Source organism: Aphidius gifuensis, linkage group LG3 (assembly GCF_014905175.1).
Source record: "Aphidius gifuensis isolate YNYX2018 linkage group LG3, ASM1490517v1, whole genome shotgun sequence".
NCBI classification, from domain to species: domain Eukaryota; kingdom Metazoa; phylum Arthropoda; class Insecta; order Hymenoptera; family Braconidae; genus Aphidius; species Aphidius gifuensis.
The window spans coordinates 19,096,714-19,124,023 of record NC_057790.1 but is presented as its reverse complement, the minus strand read 5'-3'; the positions used below and the strand labels follow the sequence as shown (position 1 = coordinate 19,124,023).

The following is a 27,310-nucleotide window of genomic DNA, read 5'->3' as shown; positions in this document are numbered from 1 at the left end:
TTTAAATGAATGAGTAACGTTGTCGTTTCCTGTGCAATTTATTTTTCTAATTATTATATTAGTCAATCATTTTTAAAGAAATAAAAAGAAAATCATTTTCATATATTTTTTCCATTACAAAAAAAAATTTAAATGTAAAGCAAGGTTTTCACTTGTGGCCCCTTCGTCCATCGAAACTTTTTATTAATTAATTTTTTTTAAAATATATATTTCATTTGTTATTAGTATTATTATCATGTTTTTTTATTTTTTCACTCAATTGACTCAATAAATACACCCCTTGAGAAATATTAATAACAAAATGTAATTTATTATTTTTATTGTTTACAGATAACAAGAAGTGTGACCCGAGCATCTAGTAAAAAATGGAACCAATAATAATTACTAAATTGCTTTGTCATTGGAGTCAAAATCATTTAGTGAGTTATTTTATTTTTTTAAAACTAAGATATTTTTCATAGTCTTTTTTAAATTGACAATAATTATATATAATTATAAATCAATATTTGGCATCTGAAGTTTCGGAGGAATGAAGGAACCACTCATGAAACCATCAAAAGTCTAAATTATTTTTCTTTTATACTACTCTCTATTTTAATATAATTTATTATTATTTTTTCATCTATTTTATATCTCACAGCATTGTCATATTTTTTTAATATGACAAAATGATTATTAATATATTCTTTTCCCTCAACTACAGCGATTAATAAATTTTTTTTTGCACAAATAAATTTACTACTCATTACTATTGAAATTTTCGTGTGTCTGTGTGTCGATGTACCTATATGTTTTTTTTTTTCTTTTTATTTTGTTGCTAAATTTTTTTGTTTAACTTTAAAAAATTCGATTATATTTTTAGATAATTATATAAACCATAAAGACGTTACACATATAATAGTTTTTTGTTAGCCAGTGAATTAAATTGTACCATTTAGATTTGAAATAAATTTAAAAATTCTCGTGATGATTTTATTTAAATCACAACATATATAATATGTAAACACGAATATCACAAGTATCTGGGTATGCTAAACAGACATAAAATATAGAGTATAGACTTTTGGATTTTTTTTTTTCTTTCTACTATTTGTTTTTAAATTACGATGAGAAAAGCGTTGATTTATTTAAAGAGCTATACGATAATTATAGAAAGTATTTTTTTGTATTTATATTTTATCAATTTAATTTGTATATTATTGTTGGTATTTTTAAATAAAAAGAAAAAATAAAATACAAAATTATACATAATAGATTTGGTCACTGTGAATAGTTTTTTTTTCAAAATAAAAATTGCAAAACGTGTGATGCGCAGATAAATGACCTGCTATCAATAATCAATTTTTCCTCCAGTTGGATAATGTTTGGTACGTGTGAAACGATACTTATATAAACTATCTATTAATATTTTTTAAAATTTATATATTCCTGAGTTTGACGGAGAATTATCCGTTCATCGAACAAATCCGTTGATAATAAAATTATTTATCAATTTTTTTATTTAAAATTATTAATCAATTCAGTTGATTTCAATCTTTTTTTTTTTTTATTTTTAAATTTTCTATCGCTGATGGGCATCTCCAAAAAAATATTATTCATCAAAATACATGTTTAGCTCAATTTTTTTTGTATATCATATTTTTTTTTTTTTTTATTATTCAGATACCATTACATTTTCTTTTTTTTTTTTAAATTCTATGTTTATTTAATATTTATACATATAGATCTTTTTTTTTTTTTTTTTTTTATATATTAGATATTAAACATGTACGATTGCAATAAAATGCGCGCGCACGTTGAATTAATAATATACTAATTAAATCGGAGGGTGAGGATTCGTCGTTTTAGTCGTGTAATATAAGAAACGCACTCTTGGTATTAAACACAAATATAAACAATTATCAATTATTTACTTTTTTTTTTTTTTAATACTTAGATATTATTATTTTATACATATACATTTACATATTTATAATAAAAATTAAATATATATTTATAATGATAAATTTAATAGTATAGATACATCTATTTTAAAAAGAAAAAACAGCTTTTATTATTATCAACTTTTTTCATTTAACGAAATTTTTTATATACTCAAATTTTCGTCGATGAAATTTAATCATTGTGCAATGCATTTAATAGCTAATTATTTTACAAGCTCATATGCAAAATAATATTGATGGAAGATAATACAAAAAGAAATAAATGGTATTACAATTATACAAATTATTTGATAATATTACAAAATTTTTTTTTTTTTTTATTATTAATTAAATTAATTAATGATTATGATGAGAAATGGCATTTTTATTATGCTGTTAAAATTGATAATTTATTAAAATATGTAGAAATTGATTTGTCTGCGAGTGTTTAAGTAGTAACGACTGTGTTTGTCAGATTATGATGTGTTACTACTTTTACAGGTCAGACAAAAAAAATTAAAAAATTATTTATAATTAATTTAGTAAGCTGGTTATAAAGTGACCAGTTTTTATTTATTTATTTTTTTGTTCAATTTACTGGCACATGATGAGTGTGTGCAAGCTTTTTTTATTATTAAACTTTTTTAAAAATTTTATTCAAATATTATTTAGTACAAATTGCCAAACGCATTTTTACAATAAATAAAAAAATAAGTACAAAATTGATGGCAATAATGTGCGATTGTTAATAAAAAATTCAAGTCATAGAAGAACCCGGGATAATTATAAAAATTGATTTATCAAAAAAAAAAAAATAGATAAATAATAAAATGAAGAAAAAAAAGAAGAAAAGCAGTAAAAATTTGTGGTTTAATAAAAAAAAAAAAAAGAAATATAATATAAAGAGGATTGAATGTGTATACTGTGTAACTATTTTTTTTATTTTTTTTTTTTTTATTTTTATGTTGTGGGTTAGTTAACTAGTGATTTAAAAAAAAGAGGTCACAGAGTAGAGATCGCTATATAGTCTATTCCACAATCTATTCATCTAACATTTTTAAAATAATTTTATTATTTAATTTAAAAATGTGCTGTTATGCGTTTTTAGGTTGCATTATTATTTTCTTTATACAAGCCCTGTTATTAACACAATTTATTTTCGAAAATATTATTATTTTTATATAAAAATTGACATTATGTCTTACTATCAGTTTTCTTTTTTTGTATGAATATCTATCACCAAGGTTTATATTATTTTTTTTTTTAAATATATTATTATTGAACCTGTGTGTAAAGCTATCCGATCGACTTTTGCTTAAAGTATTAAATAATTTTTGTATCTAATAATGAAAGTTATGCAAGCGTTGCTATGAGAGACTAGGTTCTCTATAAATTTACTTTACTGACACACTCAGAGACTAATTTAAAATTGTACTTATACAATATCCCATTTAATTTTCAATTTGCAATTTTATTTTTTTTTCAATATTATTTTAATTATATAAAAAAATGATTTTTACTTTTTTATGGATATGTATTTGCACTATTTCATATCACTTTCTGTTGTGTCATTTATTTTTTTTTTTATTAACGACATAGAATCATCGACGGAAGCGTTCAAACTAGGCAAGGATCAATTAGGCAATTTTTATTTATTTATTTATTTTTTTTATTATTAATTTTTTTTTTAAATATAATATACATATATTTTTATATCATTTTTGGACGTTGAGGGTTTACTAAGATGCAACGTGCGCGCGATTTTTATCTACATCTTACATTGCCGAAAACTGCAACCAGTCAAGAGTTTTTGATATAAGAAAATAATTGAAAAACTCATGTATATATCGAAAAACAAAAAACAAAAATAATAATATATTTATAAAAAGAAAAAAAAAAAAACCATTGATACTATATGCTAAAAACATGAGCGTTATTTATTATTTCAATTATTTATAATAAAATTTGTCTAGTGCTCGTTTTTTTTTTTTTTTTTCTCCTCAATTGAAATTAGTAAACTTTTAATAATTGTTTGTCAAAAGTAATAAAATTTTTTTTTTTTTGTTTTATTTACTTTTTTATTGTTATTATTATTATTATTTTCATCGAAATCTTACAATGTAGGATACCTAAATGAAATGTGATCACAGCCACACATTAATATATTATAATAATTAGATAATAATTTTAATTATAATTTTTTTTTTTTTTTTTTAAATTACAGTTAATTTTTTTATGTAAATAAACTCCCCTGACAGTAGACTTCTATCTCCATTTTTTTCTATCCAATTTTCCCCGTTAATATTTTTTTTTTTTTTATATTTTATCGAAGAAAATTATTTTACTGATATATAATATACAATTTTTTTTTTTTTTTGTTTTTTAATCTTGTTTTTAATTTTTTTTTTTTTTAATTTTTTAATATTTATTTTTAACGATATGCTACAAGAAAAAAAAAATTTTTCTTTTTTATCATCATGGACACAGTACGAATCCTTTTGGTCCGACTATTCAAAATTTTTTCAATTTTACAATATTTTCAATCATCACTTTTATGTAATTTATAAAAAAAAAAAATTTAATAATTGATAATTTTTTTTTTTAAATTTATGCCACTTGATACATGAGCAGTCGAGCCAAACAGATTTAAAAACTGCCCCACGGAATGACTTAAAAAGAAGACTATATCAAATTCTTTTTATATATATATATTTTTTTTTTTCACAATGATTTTGAGAACATACATTGATTAATTTGGAAATTACATCTATCATGGATATTTTGGAATAATAATATACACACTTATAAACCTCATTGAATTTTTACCTTCTTTTTTTTTTGCAAATAATATTACCAATTACTAATTATAAATAATTAATTATATTTTCATTTAAATCATTTACAATGTCAAATATATATATTGAAATTGAAAATATCTCAGAAATTAGGCACAGCACTATTTTAATAATTATTTAAAAAACAATTTTTCCATTTACTATAGATAAAAGTCAATTAACATTTTTTCTCTGAGAAATAAAAAAAAAAAAAAAAAATATAAACAACAAGGCTAAGGGTACATGAAACACGTAATCAAGTTTCCTATACATATAATATACCATTTCTAGATGTATACAATATATATAATAACATTTCATATTTTAAAATTTTTTTTTTAATATTTTTTTTTTTTTTCTTATTAATATATTTTTTTAATTAATTATAATAATATATTTAATCAATTTTTATAAACATATATGCATCCGTCCACATTCAGTCGTTCTCGTAAATAAATCAAAGTTCAGAACGTGCGAGTCAGTAATCAGTATCGTCAACTGGTTATCGAAGTGACATGAGTTTTGTCAAAAATACTTGGACAGCCATTATTGTAGTCTTTGTTTATGTCGTCATTGATAACGACATTTGGTTGATAATTTTCATAATTATGATGAAAGTAATGATGATAGTGATGATGATAAACATGATGTCCAAGTTGATGATGATTATTTTGTGGTTTGTCATTAATTATTCGATGATGACATGTTAATGTATCTTGTGTTTGAATAAGAGAATTATTATTGGTGATGCAATTTGCTTGATTGAGAATAGCATCATTTAAATTATCAATGTTGTTGTTGTTGTTGTTGTTTTTATTATCGTTGTTGTTATTAGTGGTTGTTGTCGTTGTATCGACAATACTTCCACATCACGATGAACATGCCATCCATGATGTACATGAGCATGTATAACATGCTGTTGATATAACTGGTGTATAATAATAACCACCATTTGGTGGATAACCATTTGTATAAACATATGTTGGTGGTGGTCCAGTTTGTGGTTGTTGATTATTTAATTTTTGTTGTTCTTGACAAAGTACTTGAAATGCAAGATTTTCAATTAATGATAATGTTTGTCTTCTTTCATGTCCCATTAAACATACTGTTGATTCTTCAACAACACTATGTAATAACATTAAATATTGATATTTTAATGATTCTTCATCTGGACCAACAAAATGATTCCATAAATAATTTTCCAATTTAGCTTGTTGTTGATTAATATCAGGAAAATCAATGAAAAATCTTGAGCACATATAACGTTCTAAAAATTTTATATAATCTGGTTGTGATGGTTTATACATTTTAACAAGTAAATTACAATATTTAAGTAAACCACCACCACGTATTTCTTCTGGATGTCTTGTTGATATTAATTTTTTATGTAAATGATATAATGCTTCTTGAAAATCACCATATACTGATTCACCAACAACAGTTGGATAAAAATTTTCATTAATTGGTAATTTACTGCATTCATAAAATAATAATAATGAATCAAGTACAATTTGAAATGAATCAACTGAAAATTCAAATTGTCGTCTCATTGTATCAACAAATTTTAATTCAACATTTCTATAACCACGTGAATTACCAAGTGATATTAATGACCATCTATCACCATCATTATTAACTTTAACCATTTTACTAACATATGCTTCTTTAAGACTGCATGTTGTTATACGTTTACGACTAACACCCTCTGGTAATAAATCAAATAATGAACCCAATACAGCTGCTTTAACTTTATCATAATTACGTCCACTACCACCAAGTTCAACAGCAAATATTAAATCTAAATCATTATATGGTTGTGATTCAGTTGCCAATACATGTGATGCTGCACCACCATTTAATCTTATATCTTTAACTCTCATACCAGCACCACCATTACTTGGATCTTCTTCTAATTTACTTCTTACAATTGTTACCAAATCTCTAAGACGTACTTCAATTGTTGGAAAATTACCTCTACCATGAATACTAACAATTTCATTCATTACATCATTTAATCGTCGCACCTGTTCAAAACTTAACACTGCAAGTCTTTGTTGTGGATCATTTGGACAATCTGGATCATTGTGACACTTGCTACTATTGTTAACACCCCCACCACCACCACCACCCCCACCACTACCACCAATTCCACTGTTTACATTACTTTTTATAGTAACACTATTATTTTTATTATTATTTAATTCATTTTCATTATTGCTATTATTATCATTAATAATATTGTTGTTGTTTTTTGTTGTATTATTGATGTTGTTGTTTTCATCTTTATTATTATTATCATGGTTGTTAATTATATTGGTAGAATTGTTGTTTATGGTTGGTGGCTTGGTGCCATTGACCTGGCAAAGGGACTCCATCATAGACACTCGTCTTTGGCGTTCCTCGCCAATCTCCAGGGAGCCACACTGTAACACAAACAAAAAAAAAAAAAATTTCAATTAATAATTATTATTAATACCAGTTTATATATAAAAATTAACAATTATATATTAATTTGAAAATAAAAGAAATAATCACTTTAATTTATTGTCTATTAAAGTTTATTGATTTGTCGTATATTTTTTTCTGTCGTTCATAGTGTCAGATGAGGTCAATTGACAAACAAAAAAAATAAATAAATAAACATTTTATATTTAAATGCTAATAACTACCTGAGATTTTAAGACATTAATCTAAAAAACAACGGGGATTTATAGATTAAAATCTACGGAAACTTATAATTAGTCGGTGCAAGTTGAATGTCGATCAGATTAATAGTTTAAAACTAATTGAAAATAAAAAAAAAAAAAGAGATTTTTCTGAACGTTCATGACATTTACGGCTTTAATAATTATTTAAAAAAAAAAAAAATAATTTAAAACGAGTATTTAGAGGTTTGAAAAAAAAACGCTTTTGGTTTTAGTACATAGTGTTGTCTATGTCTATTATTTTAAAAGCTATATGACACTTTTAATTTTTTTTCTAAAGAATACTTCAAAGTATATACGTAATAGGATTTATTTACGTGAAAAAAAATTAATAAGTTCTTTGTTACTTTGAGATTTTACAAATGATATATTGACTATGACTATATTGCATATTATTCGCAATCAGATTGATGTAATAATGCCAAGAAACGTGTATTATATAGATATAACTTTCACTAGCGATCTAATTTGTAGAAATCGAATGGATCACGAAAAAAATTTCATATTATATTCAACAAAAAAAAAAACAATTAATTTGTTTTTTATTTGTCAATGTTATTTATATCAAAATGTCATTTGTTTATCTGGGTTTAATGAAAAAAAAAAAAAAAAAAAGATTACAACATTTTCGTGAATTTAAATATATATTTGATAAATATTTCACCAGCTGTTTCAACAAATCCCAGCAAAATGAAAATAAAAACTTTTTTTTTATTATTTATTCAATACAATAAAAATTGCTATCGTAAATTTTCTATACTACAATATCACGAAGCAGTGTACTCAACAAGTTAATTTAAAAAATCACATTAAAACTTGATAGAAAAAAAAAGCGTCAATTAATTTATGCAACTTTTTTTATATTTTTTATTTTTCATTAAACCTACCACTATTTATTTTTTCTTTTCTGTGTAAATTCAGTCAAGAGTGTTGAAAGAATAGGTAATAATATGTATTTACAAAAAAATTAGTTTGTAATCACTTTGAAAAAAAAAATTGTGTTTAATTAAAAATTAAAAAAAAATGTGAATAAATATAAATTAAAATAAATAATTGATAAAGTTGAAGACTCTCGAGTATCGGTATAAAACAAGCGTTCAAAGCGTCCAAGTACCGAGTTTGTTGAGTGCCAATGTTGAACTGAATTGCAAGTTGAGTGAAAGGCAAGAACGGAGCAACTCAAAACTCTCTTGGCCACCGGGTTCTCTGTATTACTGCCGTCACTGATGATGAAGGACGTTTGAACGGGGGGAAAAGTGGTGTATGTATGTAATACACAAGCCAAACATGATAGAGAGAGGATATTGACTATATAGAGGGAAATTAAATATATACCTATAACAAAAATAAAAAAATAAAAAAAACATCAGTCGATATAGTATCCCTCAAATGAAAAAAGAAGAAAAAAGAAAAATTTTCCAGTTTCTCATTATCCTTCTACTCCGCAGCATCAAGGAAAATGAGAAAACAAAATAAAATAAAAAATAAGGGAAGATTTTTCAAGTAACACACTGATGTACCATTTGGCTTTTGCGCTCAACTAGAATTTTTTTTTTTTTCTATTTCACCGTTGGTATGTTCAGTGACGTCATGGTTGTTCGATAACGGAAACGTCAGAGTATTTTTTTTTTTTTTTTTATAGGGTGAGAAAATGAGATGAGGGTGAATTGTGTAGGCGTCAAAGTTCTTGAATGAATTGTATTTTAAGGGGTGTGGTTATTTTTGTGTCATTTGCAGAGACAATGAATAACACCAATGAAACAAAAAAATTAATTTTAATTATTTTTTTATTTTAATCTAAAATTCAATTGGTTTATTTTAATTTTTTTTTTTATCTTGAGAGACGAATATATCGTCTTGCATTAAATCGATATAATTTTATTTTCTTTGTGTCGAAGTTTTTATAAATTAAGTGCGACAAGAAAAAAAAAATAATGAGATACTGTCTCGGTGTTATTTAAAATCAGATCTTATCAAATTTTTTTTATTTTTTTTTATTGAAGAATTGATTTTAAAGGATTAAAAAAAAAATGTATATCGTATTGATTAGTATATTTTTTTTAAATTTTATTTTACGGATATAATAATATTTATTTTATTTTTGCTCTTCAAAATCAAGTTTTATTTTTTTATTTTATAAAAATATCATATCTTTTTTCGTCCGTTCTCAACGACAAGATATTATTTGCATAAATGCAAATACTTGAATTTTACGTTGAAGGGTTTTATATTTTTTTGCAGAATTATTTAAAAATAATAATCCATGGGGTTTTTTTTTAAGTTTCATTTGGTTGGGATTTTATTCAAAGAGAAAAAACAAGTCAAGTGGAATTGGTATATATCATGACGTTAATGTAAGGCGCCTCAACGACAAAAACACACATCTCTTTATATATATTTTTTATCTGTTGCGTGTTATATCGCTATGCGAGACTTGACGTTATATTGTTGTATACAGTTCGTTGTATTACGACATCGCAAAAATAGAATCTACGGGAATCCTCACGCTATCCGGTCATAAATATTCATGATGTCTGCAAAATTTTTTCGTTTTTTTTTATATATTTATTTATTATATTGTATTATTAATTATATTTTAATTATTCTTTTTTTATAAATATTATTAATATTGTTTATTGCGTTTATCATTGTTGATTGCGAATACAACCTGTAGCTCGCAATGCAATCAGATATTTTTTGATTTTTTATTATTTTATTTGTTTATTGCATTTCAAACTGACCAATGTGATAATGTACTATAGATGTTGATAATGCAATAACAGATAACTTGATAAATAAATTTTTTTTTCTTGATTTAAATATGATTAATTTTTAAGTAAATAATACAATGTGAATCTATTTTCAGATAATTTTATATATAGCTTAATTAAAAATCTTGATAATTACTTTAAACTATTTTAACATGTTAGTGGAATTTTTCACACGACATTTTCCGTTTTTTTCAACAAGTTATTCAAACAGCCTGCATTCCAAGGAGTATTTTTATTTATTTATTTTAGTGTTTATTAAAGATTATAAACTTAATCGACACTTGGATATATTTAGATTATTATTTTCATTCTCTTTGACCACTGATGAAAATAATAATAAAACATATTAAGCTTTGATTTGTTTTTTTTTTTTTTTGTTTTATTTCTTTTCATTTTGAAAACTGTCTGATGGATGAAGGTTGAATTATTTAACAAGGTCAAATCGATTATGTGTGTAGAATGAAGGTGAAGTTGTTAATTTGAAAAGAAAAAAAAAAAGCGAAACGCTTTTACAAAGCTATTATTAAATATCAATAAAATATGTTAAATTAAATGAAAAAAATAAAATGAAAAACTTTAAACAATATAAAATAGATGTGTATAGCTATATAAAGAAGAGCGTATAGAAATAAATAATTAATTACACAAGTTGACCTATTCTCATGAGCAGGATTGATGGTCGAAGAAATGGCATTGTCATTTGAGAAATACTATAGACAAGTGTATATAACACAAATTACCTTGGCTCTAGATATTTACATACATGTCCTACATCAGTCTACTATAATAGTATTAAACCTACCCTCAACTAGAGAGACATTTTTTAATAATAAAATATCGAATCATTATAAATAATAAATCAGTGAATTTCCGGGTGTTGACAAGAAAAAAGAAAATAAAACTTTAGCTTTATATTTCTTCACAGCAGGAAAGAAAAGTTTAAAAAGAAAAAAAAATTCAATAAAAATAAAAATTGCAAAATCATGAGTATAGAGAAATAAATGTTTTTTTTTTTTTTATCTTTGTAATATTTATTTTATAATACATTTTTTTAAATTAGAAAAATATCATTTATGTATATTTTTTTATTTTCAGAATACCAGTGGGTTCATTCAACCAGCTAAAATCAGAATCTTCTTATCAACGAAAAAGGTCAGTTTAAAATTTTATTTTTAATATTATTCTGTTGGTTTATAAATGGCCTACATTTTATAATTTTTTCCATGCGAAAAATTGAACAAGCAATAAATTCATACAAACAAATAACTTGATTTTTATAAATGCATATTATTATTAAAGTCACTGATCGAAAGAAATTTTTCTATTATTATTTAAACTATTTTTTTCTGTTCTATTTGTATTAAAAACATAAAAAATAAATTAGTTGTACAAATTCTTGTACAATGAGAATTTATTATAATATTGCAGATAATAATTACATGAATATTTATTATTATTTATTGTCTTTCTGACAACGGTAGATAGATTTTTTATTTTTCATAATAATTGTGAGTGTGTTTCTGTGTCTTGTTCGCATTCCAATAAAACTTGCCAATCATGATATAATCTGTCGTTTGATAATTCATTGCTACTGTAAATTTTTCACTATATAATTTTTTTATTCTATTTATTTTTGAATTTATCTAGTATATCGACACGTTTTTTATTTAATTTATAAAATAAAAAAAAATATTATAATAATATTCATAAAAATAAAAAAGAAAATATGTATATTTTTATGATCTAAAGTTTCCGGGAACTTGTACTGATGCTGCTGTCGTGTAAAAATGAAAGAAAAAAAATTTTTAAATCTTTAATGTTTGCTCGTTTATTTTACGAACTGGAAAAACCAGGTTCTTCTTTCTGTTTACTTGCAGTATATATATGTTATTGCTTGGAAAATAAGTGCATTTACACATTGATAATGCCCTCATGAATAAGATAGTATATACAACTTGTATATATTTAAATTACAAAATTATGTATATATTATATTTTATTAAAGAAAATGTATCTACTTTTGAGATGAAATTTATCAGCTGTTTTTCTCAAAGTTAAAATTATATTTATTGATTATCAGTGCGCTGGCAGGCTGGTTTACAAAGACACATAAAAATTCAATTGGTCAATTGCAATTTTTCATACAATTTTTTTTCGATCGTCAAGTGATTATATTGAGTGAAAGGCGGAATGATATTGTACGCAGTGAAATATGAGTCTATGATTGAGGTAAAAAAAATAAGAATAATATTGAAAGACGAATTCAACAAATTTTAAAATGAAAGTAATATAGACGTGAACAAAAGGAATGCAATTTTGTGTTGATTAAAATCCAGAAATTTCGCGAGTTAATGAATAAATAATTTTTTTTTTTTTAAAAAGAAAAAAAAAATAAAACTTGAGATTAAAAAAATTTATTTACAACAGCTTCTTTTTTTTTTTTTTCATGAATTATTTTAATTTCGCAAATAAAATTTAAAAATAAAATAATAAATTTTTTTTTAATTAAATTTACAATAATATTGTTAAACAAATATTTGTTTTAAAAAAAAATTGATCAAATAATTTTAAAAAATTAAAAATATATATACTGTTTTTTAAAATATAATATTTTTTTTTTTTTATATTCTTGTCTCAGTGAATCTTCATCATTGAACGTTAACCTCGTATGATGAAATCATCACCAGACTATCTAAAAAAAAATAAAAATTTGTAACAGATAATATATAAATATTTTTAAATTATTTTTATATAAACCGAATAATAAAATTCAGCAAGTAAGTGTACCCACTTGCATAAAATATTGATCAACAAGTTTTCCACAAGTATATATACTAGACAAAAGACAATTTAAATAATCAATAAAATTTGTATAAAAAAATTTTTATATACAGTATTTTTTTGGTATGACGTAAATAACATCTCACGAGAAAAGAAAGGAGGCTTGCCGTTTTATCCGCGACACCACATAACAGACGTAAAAAATAATACTGCCGGCAGTTAAATGACGGCATTTAAACGACAAGGACGTTATAAATCTAGGTCGAATTTTGTAACTAAAATAAAAAAAATAAATAAATAATAATAAATTAATAAATAACTAAATAACATTGAATATAGAGAAAAAAATTCATAAATAAAATCCATATACATTTATTTATCAAAATATAATGATCATCATCAAAATTACAATTAAAAAATTATTTATTATTACTAAAACCGTAATAGATAAATTGAAAAAATTCAATTTTACAACAATATATAAAAATTATTTTACGGAGAAACAGGAGGTTCAAGGGGGTACTTGTTTAGATAAAATAAAAAATAAAAATATTAATACCGTTATGTATTATTTAAACAATAATAATAATATTATGAATTTTAATTGAATAATATAATAGTGCGAAAAATAAAAATACAAAAGTATGAATTAATTTTGATAATATATATATTATATCAAATATATATACGTGTGGGATGATGACGTAAATGATCAAGAACGTCAGAGAATTCTTTCCAGAGCTCCAGCCGTGATAACGGCGCCATAAGGTCCATCTCATTAATTTAATTCGCATAATCATCATACTTAATGATGCGTCACTTTGACGCTTTTTCTCTATTATCATCATTTATCTATTTACCAACACACAAATAAACATCAATAGTATTGTTTAACAACAAACTATACATCATCATTATTTACCTAGTTTAAATTCATAAACAATATACAAACTGACATATTATTATTGTTGCTATGATATTTTCAAAAAAATAAATATTTATATCTTGATAATTTTTAATTAAAATTAATTATTATTATTTTTAATTATATATTGTAGATATATAAATAAAAATTTTTCAAGTATTGAGGTTTTTTTTTTGCCAAATAATTTGATGATTTTAAAAAATTTTATTTTATGATTAATAAATTAAATTTTAGTCGGTTATTCAAGTGTCAAGATAATAAAATAATATAAAATACGTTACAAAATTACAAAATAGATGTTAACAATTATATATATTGAAGAAAAACAGTTGGCAGCAATTACATGAGACCATAGAAATTATTAATTATATATCACTTCCCACGCAAACGTATTTGAACATTCACGTCATTTGTTGTTTTTGCGAGACTCAAAGTAAAAACGAAAAAAAAAAAACAAAATCTATATATATGTAATAATGTACATATAAAAATATGAAATAAAAATGTATAATATATGATGTCAGTTAGTGTAGGGACAAAGTCAGAGGCGTGAAATTGGAAAGAAGAGATGGGCGTTGACTGGAAATGATAAGAGAACATCATACAATCTATATATAAAATAATAATAAATATTAAGTAAAGAAAAAATATATATATAAAAATCATAATAAGTTTGACGTCCAAGTAAAAGTTATGTTGACAGGTAGAAAATGTTGAGGGTTAATAAAAAAAAAGAAACCCTAAAAAAGCCAAATGTTGTTTAATGTTTGACCTTATACAGTAAACCCTTGCAAAAGATCACGAAATGTCTTAATAAAAATATAATAAAAATCCACCCTTATAAAAATAAGTATAAAAAGTATTATTTAATTAAAAAAAAATATTAATATACAGATCATATAGTTAAACAACATGACATTGTTAATAAATATAAAATTATAAAATTTTCATTATTTTTTGTCATGCAAATTTATTATTATTTATGATTTATTCATAATAAAATTTAAAGTGATAAAATAACAAAATAGTGAAAGGATAGAAAAAAAAAAAGAAAATATAAATTAACTAAATGTTAAAATATTAAAATTAATATATAATTTTTTTTGTTAACATAATTTTATTATCAAATTTAAAAAAAATTCTTGTTTTTTTTTTATTTTAAACATGAGGCTTTATGGGTATTTCCATAAATGATTTGTAACAAGGGTCCAGACAAGAAAACTTTAAGATTAACTTTTTCAACAATTTGATATATATTACACGCAATGAAGCGTGGGTAACTGGACCATGAATCGTGTCGATCATATTATCGGGAAAAAAAAAAAAAAAAAAGGGTCAAAAGTTCTTCTGAATTTTTTCCAATTTCTATTTTTTTTTTTTTTTTACATACTACTCCCTCGATAAAAATAAAATAAAAAATAAAATCTAAATCCTCTTTTATGTATTCATTCCAATTTTACAAATCTCTTGAAATTTTATTGCCAAAAATATTTATATTTAAATTTAAATAAAAAAAAAATTCAGTAAAATAAAATACTCTTTCTAAATTTCATTTTAATTTAACTTGATGTTTTTTAATTATCATTGTTGACATAATTATGATTACAATATAAATATGACATTCATTTATTGTTTACAAAGTGAGAAAATGAAAAAAAAAAAATAATAAGTCTTTAAATATATATAAGCTGTCGAGTCATTGACACGTTAACAGGTGCATTCCAGTGGTTCAATCAACGTGTAAGTTGACGCAATAATGCTTATCAAGGGGAAGAGTTTACACGTGCTCTGTCTCGACATGATTCACCATTTACAATGTATATACTAACATATACATATAAGCATGTATTTTTTATTTATATTCAAGAGTTTTAATGGAATTCTTGATGTAAACGTGTTGCTTATATTTTTTTTTTGTTTTTTAAGGTAATATAAAAATTATGCTTATAGTTTAAACTCGGTCGCAATTAAACACACCTACGGATAATTCAGTGAATCACTAAATCTTGGGCGTTTATAAATTGACAAGATATAAAAAAAAATTGAGACATTTTCGGTTGGTTAATAGATTTTGCAAGAGATTGAAAAATCAATTGCTGAGTCATCGCGTTCGCTAAAATAAAAATATATATATATAATCAAATATGTCTATGAATTTTTTTTTTTTAATTTTTCATTGTTGTAATAATGAAACGACTTTTTTTTTCAACAAAGTAGTCTTTTTGCCTTAAGCCATTTGGTATAATTAACATTCTAACAAAATTAAAAATTGCGAAATTAAATTTTTATTTTTTTTTCCTGATGAAAAAGTTGTATAACTCTATATAGTAACGAAATGTCTTGTTCTTCGACATTAGCCTAGATATCGTGCATTCAAGTCATGCCAATGGCATGCATTTAAAAAATATATTTTATTTTACAAAAAAAAAATTCTAAACAACACCTAAAAATTAATTATTTTCTTATTTTTTTTTAAATAAATATTTTAATTATGTGAATATATTGTTTTTGTTTTTTATTTTTGTCTGATTGATTTTATTTTTTTTATTCAGTTTTATAATTATATGGTAAATTTGTTTTTGAGGCCGAGTTTCCAGTAATCTATTTACCTTCAGACATACTGAACGAAAAAACCTTTGTACCGTAACGTCATTGAACTGCGAATTGAAGAGGTCGTATGATAATATAAATCAATAATTTAATAAAAATGAAAAAAATAATAAATTTTTAATGAAAAAAATTATTTAAGTATATACATTTTAATGAGAAAAAAAAAAATAACAATAATTCAATCAATGTGTAAATGAGTTTTTAGCGAAATACATGTGGGTGATTGTTAAATTAAATTTTCGAAAAAAAAAAAAAGATATTAGCAACTCTGTTGCAGTAATGACCTCGTTATCAATAAAAGGTCAAGTTGTTTTGATTATATTGCCATTACAGTTTGTGATTAAAATAATAAATAACTGTATATATATATATTTTTTTTTTCAACTCAATGCCTTCATAAATTTACAGCAAAATAAATAACAAATTAAACAGTCAAATAAAATTTAATTTGAATTACATAGTACAGTTAATTACAATTACTTTTTTTATTTTCATATTTAAAAATTAAATTGTATAGTTTGATAATTAAATTCTATCAACCCATATTTATTTTATAGTCGATAAATTATCCAAAAGATTTTTTTTTTATTTCATTGGAAATTAATTTTTTAATATTCCCCTAGAAAGTTTTGATAAAAATTAATTATAATGACATATTTTATGTCACAATTACAAGTATATATATAATGCTTGTTTTATTTAAAAAAATAAACATTATAAAACAACAACAAGATTTATAGAAAAAAAAAAGAAAAATTAATTGATGTTCAGTATGTGGGGAAACAGATGTCTAATGTCTCATGTACGACAAGATTAAAATGTCATCAATAAAAAATAAAACACACTCAAAGATACTTTACAAATGCCTTTGTTTTATATTTTTAAATATTTTATAAATACTTGTCGGACTCTTAATCATCATACAATTCACTCAACATCAATAAAATTATCAATAAAAAAAAAAAAAAATATTAATTTACATATGAAGTAACTGACAAAGTTTGATTGATTTTATGAATTTTAATTAGCTTTGCTTTGATAAGAAATATTATGGATTTATTAATTGGTTTTTATTTTTATATTTAATATTTATTTTTATAATAATCATTTAAATATATATATTATACAAAAATGGAGTAGATATAAAATCTATTTTTTTTATTTTTTATTGTTGATGATAAACGATGGGTCGTAAAGTTTGTAAGTCAGTGAGTTATGTTTTAACTCAAATCGATATATTTGGTAGCATAATATATATGTTACGTATAAAGTGTGTTGGATTATTGTCGTATAAGGTACTTCCAAATGGTTATTGATGCCATGGTTTTATGACAAGAGCAATGGAGCTCGAGGGCTTTATCATGATCATATTGAATACATAAAATTCTTATTTTTATTCAATATATTATATTATATTTTTACAATTTTTTGCAAACTCAGTTTTTTTTTTTTTTCTCAAGTTTTTTAATTGGAGTAGTTTATAAATATATATAAAAAAAAAAACCTATTTATTATTCAGTAGATTTTATTACTTTAATAATTTTATTTACGAATTATAATACAAGTGATAAACTTTTTTTTTTTTTAAATGTGTTAAAAATAATAAAGTTAAAATATTAAATTACATTTGTAAACATATATTTAACTTAGTTTTTAAAATTTTCTAATTAAACTTTGTAGTTTTTTAACTGTAATTTAAGTTTAAAAAAATATTGACCAAAAATAAAAAAAAACAAAATGAAAGTAGTATTTATTTTTTAAGAATTAATAATATAATAATTGAGCTTTATGATTAAAATTATATTATTGATTTTTATACTTAAATTGAATCATTAAAATTCATGTCTGTTGATTCGCAAATTTTTTTTATACAACAATAAATAATTCATGAATTTGATAAGTTTAAAAATAAAGTAAAAAATATGGATCAACATAATGTTTACATATTGTTTAAAAATAACGTCTCAATTTATCAGATGTATTTTTTTTTTTTTTTTTTGTCTTTCGGTATTATTCAAGAGAAAAAAAATTATTAGAAATTCAATGATATATTGGAGCATAAAAATATCAGCTTTGAATAATCCTTTTTCTCTTTTTATTTTTTTGACAAGGCGATTATTCATTTATAGTGCTTTTGCATTTTTTTTTAAATTTTTTTATATAAAATATGTAACTTAATTTCGCTCAAGTTTTTTACAGTAATCAATAATTTTTTAACAATATTTTTTATTTATGTACAAAAAGGTTTTAAACTCCGAGTAAAACTTATCCAAGTTTCTAGATTAATTGAGAATTTTAAATATCTACAAAGTCAAACAGTAAATATTCTTGATGATTAATTAGTTTTTTATAATTTCAAGTCGATGGAAAATCCATAAACAATTTTTATAATTAAAAGATTATAAATATTAGATGAATAATAATTTTTATCAGAATAAATTTACAATTTTAAAAATAGTTATATATATTTTTTAAATTAAAAAACACAAGTTTCATAAAGCAAATAAATTTGTCATTTACACGTTATGCATTAATGAACAACTTGAAATATTTACCAATAAACCGATTGATTAACATACAAAAAAAAAATGAAATAAAAATTTATATGAATTTTCGTGTCTTGAATATTTTACCAAGCATTAAAACTTTCGAAAAGAAAAAAAATGATAAAACAAAAAATTATAAATTTCATATAATCAGCATGAGTTTACATAATTTGCAATTTCGTTAGTAGTAAAAAAATAGTGTTGAAAAGTTGATTGGTTTGTAAATATAATTGCAACTTAGTGTAAAATAAAGTGAAATATTTATTTGACCAATTGATTTACTACTACGATCATAAGTTGGAAAGTCGTTTTTAAAAACAAGTTATAACTTATAATATATTCTATATTATCAAAAAAAATATTAAATTACATTGCACAAGTTTATAGATTTTAATATTTGATAACTAATACAACAGCTAAAAAAAAAAATTATCTATAGAAAAAAAAAAATGAAATTTATCACTTGTGTCTGACTATATCTTGACTCATGCTACTTGGTGGTGTCACCATAGTTGAAAATTGTTTTTTTTTTTTTTAAATAACAAATAGAATATTGCAATAATAGTTTAAACAATTCAGTGAATGACCGAGTTGTGATTTACAGTCTCGACCTAGACGATCATCAAACAATTTAGATATAATGTATAGTCATATTGTTGCGACCCCCTTTTAATATGTCGAGTTTTTCGTGCGTCATCATATCTAGGGAACCTAATTTTGTGGACGTGAATGAACGGAACAAAGTCATATGTATCGTATATACGGGTCTTCATCGATGCGACCCGCATATATTGTTACATTATACAGTCTCTCACATAGAATGACATTTCCTTTGATGCCTTATGTCGACACCCACACACACAGAATATACTTTTATTTTTTTATATTTTTCCCTTTTATTTTTTCGTCTTTCATACTGTCCTTTTATTATTTTCATTTAAATGAATTGTCGTTTTTATAAACAAATCACTTCCGGTTAACCACATTGTATTTATTTATTTATTTATTTATTTATTTATTTAACAATAAAAAATTTGTATAGAGAAAAATTAATTGAAAAAAAAAAGTTTATTTTTGATGTTTATCAAAGTGTCACATAGTCTTTTGATGATAATATTTTATTATTCTTAATGTTTCATAAAGCAAATTTATTATTTATTATTTTATATATTTCATATAAATGAATAGTTATTACTAATTATAAACAAAATTTATTCCATTTATTGATATTATATTTTATTTTAATATTTATAATTTATTTAGTTTATATTTTATTTTATTTTTTGAATTTTATTTAATAGTAAATTATTATAATACATTTAAAGTAATTTATTAACATATTTATAAAAATTTATTTTGATTTATGTTTAATCATTGTAATTTAAATGTATATGATAAGATCTGAATTAAATTTTACTATGAATAAATTTTCAATATCATTTTTATTTTGTAGATAAAATTTTATATAGTATATATTTTGATGTTGTTTACAGTGCTTTGATGCATTGATTTTATGTATTATATATATGATTTTTAATCGTATAAAATTTTTTTTTAACATAATAATATTTATATGTTAAATATGATATCAAAAATTTTGATGATAAATAGTTTATGTTTTATTTTTAATAATTTTTATTGCTAAATATACATAAATAATTTATATGTACGCGCATGCATCTTTAGTCAACAGACCGAATCACATATTTAACATGTCGGAGCAAAAATTCAGTGAGTTCGTGCTTGACAGTGCGTAGGTTAATCTACGATGCAGGTCGTTCAAAGATAGTTTTTTTTTTTTTTAAATTTATTTATTATTTTTTTTTTTTATTTGTAACTTTACGGTATTGTGTAATTTTTATGAGAAGAGTACACAATATATGTGTATTGTGTATACATAACATATAGAGTAAGAGTGACATTGATGGCAACAAAAAAAAAAAAAAATGAAAAAATTTCAACTTAATTTTTATTTTTTTCATGTACACTTGTTATTTTATAATTATTTATTATTTTTTATTATTTACTATCGGTTTGTTTATCATTATCATTTATAAGTAAATATACTTTTTATTTGTTTTTTTATTTTTTAAATATATATTTGTCTTTTAAACTTTTCCTCGTTATTGTTAAAGTGACATAACCGTTTATTTTTAGTTATAATATTTTTTTTGTAACTTCCCTCGATGGAATTTTGTTTTGTTTAAAAAACATTTTTTTTTATTATTATTATTTTATTGTGCAAATGAAGCACGTATCTTCATGTATTTTGTGCTGTTTTATCTGCTGATAAGATGAAAAACAAGTGACCTTGAAAGTTTACTATTTTCACAATGGATAAATTTTGCTTTGTGAGAGTTTTAGCTCGTTTATTTTTCTTCTTTTCGATATTGATTTTCTCGTTTTTTAATATTTTCATGGGTTTATAGCCATGTGTAGACATTCGATAAGAGTGTCTTTACATAATGAAATTCAAAGTCTCTTAGAATCACAAATATTATTCAACCTAAAACGACAGGGTTGTAAAAAAAAAGGCTTTACATATCATTTTAAATATTCTCATAGTTTTTCCAAAAAATAAATTGATCATAAAATACATTAAAACATTTTTTTAAATATTAACTAAATATAAAATTATTTCAAAAATATAATAGCAAACTTTTCCAATATTTTCTTTTTATCAATTTCTAAAAAGCTTTTTCTTTTCTCAATGAAAAGAAGATAAATAAAGCCATACTTTTTCTGTATTTATAAAAATTTTTATTCTTTTATTATCAAATAAAAATGGAATAATTTCAAATATATAATTTCATCATATTAAAAGTCAATAGTAATTATAAAAAAAAAAAAAAAAAACTCGATGATAAAATAAAAAACTTCTTTAATATACAAAAAGACAAAGAAGGCAAATAATAATAATAAGGTGAAAATGAAAAAAATATCATTAATAAATTCATGAAATAATTGTACTCTCACGGTTTTGATCTTTTGGATCGTTTCGAGTGCATCAAAGCTGCACATGCACACGTCAGTCTAATTGGCCAGTAGAAATATAAAATTGAGTGCTTTTTTTTTTATTCTATTATCCTTTATATTATCTCTGTATTTTTCCATATTTGGCCAGTGTTCCATTAATTATGCTGATACCATAGACGGTTACTCGAAGCCAGCTGACTTTTATAAATTCAATAGGATGAAAAACATATACGCATACTTTGAATGGTTTCAATAAATGTCGCCTTGTAACAACCTTTTATTTAAAAAATAATAATAATAAAATTCGCAAGCACAATATTAAAAAATTACTCAATAAAATTTTTAATTAATTTATATAAATAAATTGGAAATATTCATGTCAACACTTGTGCCCTTTAAAATTATATATAAATTATATTTATACCAATTATTAAATTCTAAGAGATACAATGCCAATTGAATGTCAACAAGTCAATAAAATTATTGAGTTAAACTAAACAAAATTAGTCACTCATTGACCTGAAATAAAAGAACCGAGATAAACAAGAAAATATATGAAAAAAATAAAATTCTTTAAGTCATTATTTATTTATAACCACAATACAAATATATGCCTGATGATAATAATTATTATCAATGTAACATCCGGTAAGATGTGTCAAAACAACTTCTGATTTTTCACGTGTGTCAAAATAAATGTCACACTATTTTCACCACAATCATTCCGGTATTAACATAACAACTTTTCGTGGTACAATAATTAAAATATATTAATATATTATTATTTAGAATAAATAACACGTTTTTTTATTTCTAAAAATAAAATTATATATTTTAAAAATACCATATTTATGATTTATTCATTCAATGGAACTGAATTATAGTTGTTGTTTTTTTTATTTTATTTATTTTACCTACTTTCACACTAGTATATGTACTCTGACATAATAGTATATTACCGGTAAAAGTATGCATGAATAGCAGGAAATGACTGAGCACCACTCAATGACGATTCACAACTGTAGAATGAACGAGTTCAGTTCCTTCTTACATCGGTAATAGTTTACTTCCTCCAATAAATATTAATTACCGATAAATTTTAATCAATGAAAAATTATTAATTAAAAAATTTATTAAACAATAATTATTTATTTATCAACGGTTATTATTTTTTAAATAACAAAAAATTTATTTCATTATTAAATTTTGTTAGTTTGTTATTTTCGCATTTATATACATAATTACAACATTATCATTTAAATTCATTAAGCAAGTACTAAAATATGATTAAAAAAAAAAAAACATTCATATTTTTAAAATTGTCTGAAATATATAATGATAAAAATATTGTGATAATAAATTAAAATTTAATTTGATTAAAAGATATATAATTTAAAGATGAGTTTTTATTTTTTTTTTTCTCGTATAAATTTGTTATGAAAAATTTAATATCATTTTTAAGGGATCATGTATTTTTTTTTTTCTTTGAATTATGGTTGATGTTGTAAACAAGAGATAAGAGTGATAATAAGAAGCCAAAAATATTTTTAATGCTTTTTTTTTTTTTAAGATAGTAATCTTTAATTTATCAGTCAGTATTGTTTACACTCAGCAAAGGGGATATTTAAAAGCACAAAAATAAAAAATAGATAAAAGCAAAAAATAAATACGTAAAAAAAAAAAATTAAACTGGCTCAATAGTACATATATATTGTACTAATTAGTCAAGTACTTTGTTTTTAAAAAGTCAAGGCATATATTATACAGCACGCGTACAAAATCTAACGTAATCGACAGGGTTATTTAGGTTGACTCGTGGGGACATTGAGAAAATAAAAAATAATTAAATTAGAAAAAAAAAAAAATACATACTTCAAGTTAACTTTGAAATGCCAAGGAGGGACAAAATATATTTATTGTGTTCATCAGTTAATTAAATAATTCCACGCATTTTATCGTGACCTAGACAAAAAAAAAAAAAAGACGCAGTTGTAGAGTCATTGATAGAAATGTCATTGCATGAAAATAATATTTAAAAACAAGAAATTTAATTAAAACTACATCAAAAAAATTACACATTATTTTTTAAAGGTCGAACAAACAACTTGTGACATAATTTTGTAATTTTTTTGTTTATATAAAAATTAAAAAAGTATACAAGTAAATTTATAACACTCTTTGTTTTAAAATTGTTGAGAAAATATTTCAGAGAGATTTTAGTGCAACACGTGAATATAAAAGCAAAAGACATAGGTAAATATTTTAAAAATAAAATACTAATATCCCAAAGAAAATAGAGACATTTATTTTAATTTAACGTATAATACATGCAATATTTTGCAATTTAATTACATGATTGTTTAGAATAATGTATTTTGAATAATTTTACATTTTATAAATTTTTTTTTTTTTAATTTAACTTTATTATTTCTATACAAAGATTGATGGTAATATAATCATAAATTTTTACAACGTAAAAAAAAAAAGGTTAATAATTCTGTTTTAAATTAATTTATATATTCTCTTCGATGAAATTAATATTAATTAATGACATAATCCAGGAGAAGATGAATAAATGAATTTTTTTTTATTTCGAATTTTTCTGTCTAGTAACATTATAAAGTCGGTCATACATGTAAAAGTGAAATATGTTTGTCTCTCAATTATTTTTTTTTTTTACTCACTCACTCTCTACTATGTCAAGTATAAATAAATAATATTTTATTTAATTTTAATTAATATTTTTTGATTTCTTCAGCCTCGATAAAACATCCCGCGCGTAATAAGGTCACACCTTGATATTTTTAAGTTGAGGTCAATTACAAGAAAGTTTAATCGATGGAAAAATCACACCTGAATAACAATGCTCTTTTGCATATCTCATTCAACAATTTTTTTTATTATTTTTTTAATTTCCAATGACTCAAAGAAAATAAATTTAAATATATAAAATAATTGTTTTTGATTTATGTATTTATTTATTTTAATTTTGATTAATAAAAATATGACGTTTGATTTAATTTAGAAATAATATTTATAGTAAATTATAAATAGGTGTTGGTCCTTAATAATTATGGTAAAATCAATAATATTACGTCGTCAAGAGGACCGTAACAAATATAAACGGATATTTGTATTTATAATCCACTGAAAACCAGTTACATATATATAATCCAGCTCGACCTATTAATAACGATCGAGTCAATAAGTAAAAAAGTCAAATAAATTAGTTGACATTGCACATCTTCTCTACTCATTGTCATCATTATATAATTAATGATTGAAAATATATTTTTTAATTATTCAAAGAAAAATCTATAATTATGAATAAATCATAAATGCTATTAATTTTTTTTATTAAAATTAAAATTTGCAATCAAGGATAGATTTTAATATTTTTATTTTTACATGTAATATCTATATTTATTTATTTTTTCATTTATAAAAAATTAAAACAATTATTTTGATATTTAGGTCGAAATAAAATTGAGTATTTAATTGACACTGATAAATAGTTTAATCGAAAAAAAAAAATGAATAAATTACTATACAGTTTTAAATATAAAATTAATATATAATGATTATAGCGAACACATGGTAATATTTCAGTATTCAAAAAGAAAAAAAAAATAAATAAAAAGCTCAGTCACCGATCAATGAATTCACGACGTAATTTCTTGGCACAGTATTGCAAGCATAAGTTTTGTTGCTCTTGGAATTTTGCATATACTTACACAATCGCAAATGACAGTTAAAGACAGTGTATTTATTGAGCTAAGGAAAGGGAAATAGAATAATAGTAATATAGTAGAGTTTGCTTAATGTATAAATATATATATACATGTATATATATTTAATAAGAGCTCGCTACTAGTACAAACAGTATATATACTTGAACACAACTGTGATTGAAACCCTGACTGACATGCGCAGGTACGGCTTCACGGTGTTTCTAGAAACTTCTATGTACACAAAAATATATACAAAATAATTTAGCAATAGTTTATAAAAAATATTCCAGACTATTTGAGTGTCTATGTTAATTAAAAATAACACAAGTTCATTCACATTGTTTGAAAATATTCTTTAAACTTGTTTTTAAATTTAAAAATCAAGTTTTTTTTTTTATTTAAACGATGTTAATTTGTTGATAAATAATTTTTTATTATAAATTATTATAAAATTTTTTATGATAATGTAGAAATTGTTGGTAGTTGTTGTAAATTTTATGGTACACTTTAAGTAACAAGATATTATAGAAAGAAAATAAAGGTCTTTTTTGTAGCATATGGTAAATAATATTATAAATTATTTGCAATCACATAATATAATAAACAAAATACTCACATATCGTTCCGGCTTCCCGGATGTTTTCTGAGTTTCAAATACCCTTGTCCAATCGTTCTGGTTTTCACTGATTTATTTCTTTCAATCCTCAATAAAATATCAGCTTGTTTTTTTTTTATTTAAATTATTTATTTGTTATTCAATTATTATCAGTTTTTCTTTTCTTTATCTTTCAATTTACCAATTTAAATAAGAAGTAAACCAGTAAATCAACTTTTTTTTTTTTCTTTTAAAATAACAAAAAAAAAAAGAAAAAAAATCAAATCAACTGCACAATTATTTTAATATGTCAATATTTCAATTGTTTTAGACACAATAAATAAAAAATAATTGAAAATACAAAAAAAAAAAAAAAACAAAAAAAACAAAAAAAAAAAAAGAAAAATCACAATTTTATAATAATAATAACAAAAACTCTGATGATAGAAATTTCGAGAAGATAAAATATATTTCTCTGAAGCGTTCGAATGTTTGGTTTTTTTTTTTTTTTTCTCTCAAAAAAGCTTTATGTCAATTGAATAACAGTGATAAATTAATAATATATATTTGTTGTATTAATATTTATTTTTTTAAACATCAAATACTTTGATTATTTAAGTTTGTTATAAAATTTCGACCGACGCAACAATCGGCTCTAACGAATCAACTGACACTGAAGAAAAAAAACCGGCTCAGCAACGTGAAACACGCAGTATTGATCCTATTCCCCACTATTTTATCAACCGGTCTCCACTACATAGTTATATATATAAACCGCATATACAAGAAAATATCATCAAAATGTGCTTGTGTATATGTACTGATGATTGTTCCACTTCCACAATGTTAACCCCACTTTTATAACTCAGAGGTTCTCTATACTGTTCCATGACTAAACCACCCACCAACCCACC

General features: G+C 22.5%; 2 protein-coding genes across 6 annotated transcripts in view; one reads left to right on the top strand and one right to left on the bottom strand.

The window, feature by feature from the left end:
- LOC122852501 (probable enoyl-CoA hydratase) overlaps positions 1-27,310 on the top strand; it is a 70,782-nt gene that overhangs the window by 12,907 nt on the left and 30,565 nt on the right. Inside the window, exons 5-6 of one of the 2 annotated variants that reach the window (XR_006373824.1) lie at positions 331-419; positions 11,328-11,384. The gene's annotated coding sequence lies outside the window, so the exon portion shown is untranslated. Of the gene's footprint in view, positions 1-330; positions 5,283-11,327; positions 11,385-27,310 lie in introns of those variants that run through there. The other variant, XM_044152366.1, reaches the window with a different exon arrangement.
- LOC122852484 (terminal nucleotidyltransferase 5C) overlaps positions 3,651-27,310 on the bottom strand; it is a 47,582-nt gene continuing 23,922 nt past the window's right edge. Inside the window, exons 1-2 of one of the 4 annotated variants that reach the window (XM_044152326.1) lie at positions 26,418-27,224; positions 3,651-7,179 (exon numbers count right to left, since the gene is read on the bottom strand). In XM_044152326.1, coding sequence (XP_044008261.1) covers positions 5,626-7,134 — 1,509 coding nt within the window. In that variant the 5' untranslated portion in view covers positions 7,135-7,179; positions 26,418-27,224 and the 3' untranslated portion in view covers positions 3,651-5,625. Of the gene's footprint in view, positions 7,180-8,348; positions 10,995-26,417; positions 27,225-27,310 lie in introns of those variants that run through there. The other 3 variants (XM_044152327.1, XM_044152328.1, XM_044152325.1) reach the window with 3 other exon arrangements.